This window comes from Apus apus, chromosome 1, assembly GCF_020740795.1.
Source record: "Apus apus isolate bApuApu2 chromosome 1, bApuApu2.pri.cur, whole genome shotgun sequence".
Classification (NCBI taxonomy): domain Eukaryota; kingdom Metazoa; phylum Chordata; class Aves; order Apodiformes; family Apodidae; genus Apus; species Apus apus.
The window spans coordinates 99768738-99775450 of record NC_067282.1 but is presented as its reverse complement, the minus strand read 5'-3'; the positions used below and the strand labels follow the sequence as shown (position 1 = coordinate 99775450).

Below are 6713 nucleotides of genomic sequence, written 5' to 3'. Positions count from 1 at the left end.
TATTGTATTTAATTTAGTGACTCGGTTGCAAGCTGAAGGATATTAGTCCATACATATATTCCAAACTTACATGAGTAAGTTTTAAAGTGCCCCATAATTCCATGAAGCCCACAAATGAGTCTGAATCTGGACCACTTTGAAGCCTGGAACATGCCAGACTGTTCCTGATGTAACTGAAGTACATCCTTCCATGCAATAGACTTGGCTGCAAGGGAAGGAGGGGAGATTGGCCTCCACCAGATGTCCCAGGGGATCTGCCCTTCACTGGGGTTTGGGACCCTCCTCTCCAGATCCCCCATCTCCTATGCAATTACCCCAATGGGATGGCTTTTGCCCCAAAGGCAGCTCCTGAGTTTTAAGGTCAGGTGTGAAACAAGCTCCTTGGGCTGCTCTGGAGACGCAGGCATCTTTGAGGAGGAGGTGATGTGCTGTGCCTGGAGACCACTGCCACCCTGCCTCAGAAGATGCCCCTCTAAGTGCACATGGAAGTAAGTCCCTGCATGCTGGGCAGGTCTCTCCCAGGGGGTTAGGGAAGCTTTAGGGTATCTAAGTCACGCCCAAGAGCTTTACAGCAGGAATGAGAGCTCCAGGCTGCGGCTGCATGTGCATGTGCGTGCAAAAAAAGAGCTTAAGACAGCTCTCCTGTTGGTGTAGCAGTATCCATACTAATGGGCTGTTATCTCAGAAATTGCTTATGTTTATGCAAAAGATGTTCTGTTACTGTGAGCTTGAGCAGAAACAAATACAGTATTGGATGCATTTGAACGGAATGTTTGCTTGCAGAGCAGGCTGCTGCCCAGCACAGTCAGCGTGTGGGGCTGTGTGCTCACCTGGACGTGCAAAACGTGGCAGCTCTGGAAAAAAAACAACAACAACAACCAGATGACAGGCTAACAGCACGTAACACAGCCCAGGCTTCCACTGCCCCAACTTCTCTGCAGCCCACATGGCCCCTACGGCTTAGCCGAAACCCCGGTGCTCCCGCTGTGGGGTGGGGGCAGCAGGCAGACTGTGGGGACGGCAGCTGCACCTCAGCAGAGGTGGAGTAAACACTGTATATTAACCGGGGATGGTTAGAACGACTTCTGTATGTTAACTGTGAGTGTGGGAGCTAACAAAGTTGGGTGTGAGCTATGGATGTTTCAGGATTGCTCCAGCTATGCTGGAGCTGGCATCTCCAAAGTGACCCCGGGGGCCCCAGCAGGCAAATCCAATGGTGGCATTGCCTTGGAAAGGGATGTTGGTGTTGTGTTTGCTGTAGTTTACCACAGACTGTGACCCTCAGGATGCCAAGGTGCCCTGCAGCACACACCAGGGCAGAGTACTGCCCTGCTGGCACCCTGGGATGCTGGCTTTAGTTTACTGGGTGATGAGAGGGACCTGTTGCTGCTGTCCTGTCCACTTTGTCTCTGGGGTGGAAAAGTCCTCAGCAAGCAGAGCAGGAAGTTTCATTTGCCTCGTCTGCAGAAATCCACACAGTTTGCATGGGTGCAGTGTTGCACCCACTGCCTGCTATCCCTCTTCCCTGCATCCCCAGGCCTGCCCTCTGGCACTGACAACCCCTTCAAGATAACTGGTCTTTCAAGTTTGTTTCCATTTCCTGGCCACCCAGACCCTATCAGTGTTTTACCTGTCCATTGAGAGGTGGCCACCCAAGGGTGCTTGTCATGCTCAGCACTAGTCAATGCTCTTGGGCACTATGTGGTGCAGGAGTTCCACATATCTGCCAGAGGAAGAGGGTTTTTCAGGCTTTAGGTTCTGTGAAAAGGCAGGAGGAGGACAGTGAGGTGAGCATCCCATCCTGCTGCCTTGAGAGCAGCACTGAGCTCCAGTGCTGGAGATGGGACCCTGGTCCTGCAGCACCAGCCCATGCTCTTCCCCCAGCACCTCCTGCTCTGAGGGGTGCACATGGGCAGGTGTGTGCACCCAAAGCCCTTGCTCCTCCCCACAGTCCCATACGCTGCAAGACTTCTCTGCTCTTCATCCCATTGTTCTGCAAGGCTGAGGGGCACATTTCCAATGTGGCCATTAGTACATCAGGCTTAGGCGTTTTCACACCAGGAAGCAGATGGCCCTGGGGAAGCTCAGGCTGCCCACGCCAGTCAGGGCAAAGGGGTTATGCCCACATGAAATCCATGCAGGCCTCTTCCACTGGGACACATGGCCTTGGCCTCCTGCAGCTTAATCCAGAGGAAAACAGTCACGCAGGGCTTAAGGTCCTTTAAATGGTGCTTCTCAAGCACGTGGCACTGGAGGGCTGCCCTGCCTTGGGAAGCTGCATGGAGGCAGAGGTAAAATGTGTGTCTCAAGGAGATCCATACACACCTCCAGCTTCCAAAGGAGAGAACTGCAGCTCCAGAGCTGGCTATCCTCCACCTCTGCTGCCTCTCTACAGCTTTTAAATACTTCTTCTTTCCCCCTGGACACTAGTGTCTGTGTCCAGGGCAGCCTGCAAAGTGCAGGGGAGTGCCGACTCTTCAGAAACCCTGGCTGACATCTGCAACGAGGGGTGTGGAGTGGACCTGCAGGCAGCTGGGAGATGCCGGATTAGTCTGCGGTCAGACAGACTAAACCAACACCACTAGCAAGATAAACATCTTGCTGGCCCTGCCCAGCCACCTTTTGTGTTAGGGAGGCTTCCCCACCTCCCCTGTCTCCCCCCACCAGTGTTTCATCATGGAGCCACCACCAGTGGCGCATAAATAGAGCCCCGGCAGGCTGTGGGGCCAAAGAAGACCTCAGACACCACCCAGGATCCTGCACTGCACCCCAGCACCCGTACCACCTGGCCTGGCCACACTGCAGGTAACCAGCAGCTGGGACCCAGGGGGGCTTGGCATGATGCAGGAGGGGGGAGTCTTGCCATCCCACAGCCCATTTTTCCAAAACTAAGGGGGAGGTCAAACATTATCACTAGGAAAACCGTCCCTGTGCGAGCTGGGGGCTGTTCCCACTGCAGGCACTGAATGACGAACTCCACATTGTGGTTTTGCTGGAAATGAGCTTGGTTTCATTGCGAGGTGGGGTCAGAGGTTTCAGTGGTTTTTGGGTGAGCAAAACCTGTGACTTAATGATGTCTGCCAGCAGTGCCCTGCTCTGCCTGTGTGTGAAGCCCGGAGGAACAGGGTGGCTGAAGCTGGGACAGCTGGGAGGGAGCTCTTTGGCATGGGGCTGAGGAAGGGAAGTCCTCACTCAGCTGCAGCCTTTCCTTGGGGAGCAGGTCTGGGCTCTGTGCTGCTCAGCACAGCCATCAGTCCCCTGGGAACAATGATAAAGTAACTGGTAGATTAAAATGTGTGAATGAAACAAAGGGGCAGAACAGTAACTTACAGCAAGGAGGAGGCAGTTACCGGTAACTTAAGCAAGCATTTGCTTTAAAAACAGGAAAGCTTTAAAATAATTTTTCACGTTGAAGATGGATGGGCTTCATGCTTTCAAGTTCTTTCTCTGTAGTTATGCGATTTGGAATTATTTGTGTTCAAAGAAATGTTAAGAAGTAATTGCAAGTATTTGCATGTCTGTAAGAGTAGGAAATTGGGGCTATCAAATGGACTGCATGAAGGTAGTGATGTAATTGTAATCAAAGGTACTACTGGGGCAACTGGAGAAGTGACCCAACCTGGAAGGACTCAGTGCAGGAGGGAAGCGTGTGTTTAATACAACAGGATGTAAGGTCACTCAGAGAGAAGAGATCAAAAAGTCGGGGCTGCTGTTAAGGAAATGTTTGGTCTCGAAAAGCTGGCAGTCCAAAAAAGAGAGTCCTCAGCCTTAAAGGAGAGAATGGAGTCAGTATGAGCTGCCAAGCAGTGCTGTGCATCCCAGGAGCTGTAAGTGAAGGTGGAGGGAGCAGGCACAGGGAGGAGATTTCACTCCCATGAACGGCTCTCCATTTGGAGATGGGCTGGCCAGAAAACTGTGGAAGGCAAAGGTCAGAGTCACACAGGAGTGCCTGACATCAGAAACATCTTAGTTGTGAAGCAAAGGCTTCACAAGTTGAAACAAGGACGAGGTGACCCCCTTGGCTTTCCTGTGAGGGTGTGGGGTGGCTGGCAGAGGCAGGAAGAGAGGTGCCAGGTGGTGAGTGGCTCAGTGTGAGGGGCTGGGAACTGACATCCAGACCTGGTCCATGGGGAACCATGGTCCCACCTGTAGTAGTAGCCACAGGATGAGCCACCAAAGCAGACAAGTGCTTCTTTGAGCTCTTCATGTGTCCATGTCTGAATGCCTCCCAGGACCAATTAGTGTAACGTAAATTATTAGCATTGATATAGGGGTGAACAAGGGCCATTTGCTGGCCAGGACAGCCTTGCTGAAGCTCAATGTGTGCTGCAGTGTGGGCCTCTCTAACCCAGTGCCCACGTTGCAGCCATCTGGTGGTTGGTGAACACCTTGATTGAGCCAGGATCGACTTTCGGGCACAAGAACTTTTGTTTCAGAGCAAACCACCCTGGTCCCAGCAAGCTGCAGGTGACCAGAACTCCAGCTAACTGGGGGTGCTGGGGGGAGGTGGCTGCATCCCATTCACTTTAAACCTCTAGGGGGTCCAGACCCTGGGGTTTTGGTGCACCCATGCCCCGCAGGGCATGCACCTATCTCCCCCTTTCTCTCCCCAGAACGATGGCTCTCGCTGACGCCCTTTGCCTGTTGCTCGCCTGCCTCCTGCTCCACGCCGCTGCCCCGAAACCCACTTGTGACCCCAGTGCCTGCATCCCGTGCACCGAGAGGGACACGGAGGTGCCGGCCACCGCCACTGCTGGGGTCTGCTGCCCGCCCTGCCCCTCGCCCTGCGCCTGCCCCCCCTACCTGGAGAGTGACTGTGAGATGCAAGGCTTCCCCAGCGGCCTCGTCCCTGCCGGCACCTCCTTCTACATCGACTTTGCCCGCAAGCTGTGCACCTGCCGCCCCGAGGGGGACATCGCCTGCACCCCGCTCTGCCCGCCTCTGCCCCCCACCTGCCAGGCCGTGGGCAGCCCCGTGGCTGACGGCTGCCCCCGCTGCGTCTGCTACAACGAGGAAGAAATGGCGGTGCCTGCTGGCACCGTCACCACCCGGGGCACCCAGGTTTGCACCTGTCCCCCCCAGGGGGGTCAGCTGCAGTGCAGTGACAAGAAGAGGCAGGAGTGAACCTCTCCTCTCTGCCAGCCAAGGGCAGGAGGACAGGGGGGGGCTGTCTGGCAGCAGAAGGCTTTCTGCAACTTGGGGCATCCTCACCCGAAGGTGTTAAATGCTTCAAACTATCCTAGAGGACTTGGCCCATTGCATGTCATTTATAAGCCAGGGCAAAGTGTCTCCAGCAGGTGAGCTTTCTTTGTTGCAAGGTTTGTTCCATGGCAGTGGGCTGTGAGAGCTTAGATTGCTGCTAGCATGTAATTGGAACAAATGCAGTTATTTATTTATTTGTAAGACAATGGTGCTTTTGTATTTGTTTGTGTTAACACAGTGTGCAGATAGCACAGCCCTAAGTCAACTCACCGGATAAACTTCCTCCCAGAATCTGGGTTTTCGCTTACTGTAATTCCATCAGTTTCTAAAGTGGTGGGACCAAAACCAGAAGGTTGGCTGACATTCCCCTCCTCAGGCTTTTTTTTGAAGTTTGGAGGAGTAGCTGGGTTGTCACATGTCAGTGTTCTTAGGAGGAGGCAGCTCCAACCTCTGCCTCCATCCTCTGGAGCAAAGCCATAGGGGATGTTGGCAGTCAAGGGTCAATCCTTCACAGCCACCTTGATGAAGCAGTTTACCCAGGGCTGACCCCATTGTCAGTCCCTGCTGTGTCCTGGTTCAGCAGGAATACCCCAAATTATATGTCAATGACTGTGTCCCCCTCACCCTTGCTCTCCCCTTACTACTGCTGGAGACATGGCATGCGGCAGAACTGCATCTTCTGAATGCTTTGACGTATATAAATACATACATACGTACATACACACACACACACAGGTATGTACAGAGAGACTGTAATAAAAAAAAACCAGCTTTATCAGGTTTAGAAGTTAACAAGTGTTAATTATGTGCCTTGAAGGCATCGAATAAAACAAGTTTTACCAATAAACTTTTGAAAACTTCACTGATAAGTACCCAATACACTTTCCTCATGCATTATCTGGTGTTATCTGGGCAAAGTGAGCCTCTCTCCAGCCACCTTGGCCCCAGGTATACCTGGGAACACTGAATGTGCCCCTTGGCTTCTTCACATATTCCTCTCTGATGCTCTAACTAATGCTGGTTGGCTGCAAAAAGAAAAAACATTGAGCAGATGAGATTCAGGTGAAGGGTTAGAAAAAGGCTGGAGGAAATCGACAAATCTGGTTTTCAAGACAAAATGAGGGTCCCTGTTGCCAGAGGTTGCCAGAGGCTGACCCTGCCCTGGGCTCTGGTGGGCCTTGGCCAAAGATGTGAGAGCTCAGCATGCCCAAAAACCTGCTGGACCTCAAAGCTGGGTCTGGGGAATAAGGTCATTGAGTGGCCGCACTGTGCCCCTCCGCACAGCCACGCCACTGCTGGGCCCTTGGCCAGCAGCTGCAGGGTGAGCATGGGTTGGGACCCCCAACCTGGACTTTCCCCGAGGCTCTTGGGGTCTAACAGGGCCATGCTGGTTTGGGGCCTTGCACTGGGTGGTTTGAGAACACATGAAAGGGATGGTCTGGGGACACAAAGGGATGTGTGTGAAAGCAGGGCAGCCAGGATACCTTCTTGCTCTGGTTGTGCACTGGCTA

At 53.2% G+C, this 6713-nt stretch overlaps 1 protein-coding gene across 1 annotated transcript; it reads left to right on the top strand.

Moving 5' to 3' along the window:
• Positions 1-81: 81 nt before the first annotated feature.
• On the top strand, positions 82-6027 carry LOC127380070 (fibulin-2-like). Its single transcript, XM_051608495.1, has 2 exons — positions 82-2805; positions 4614-6027. The coding sequence occupies exon 2, from the start codon at positions 4618-4620 to the stop codon at positions 5122-5124; it is 507 nt and encodes a 168-aa protein (XP_051464455.1). The 5' UTR covers positions 82-2805; positions 4614-4617; the 3' UTR covers positions 5125-6027.
• The last annotated feature ends 686 nt before the right edge of the window (positions 6028-6713 follow it).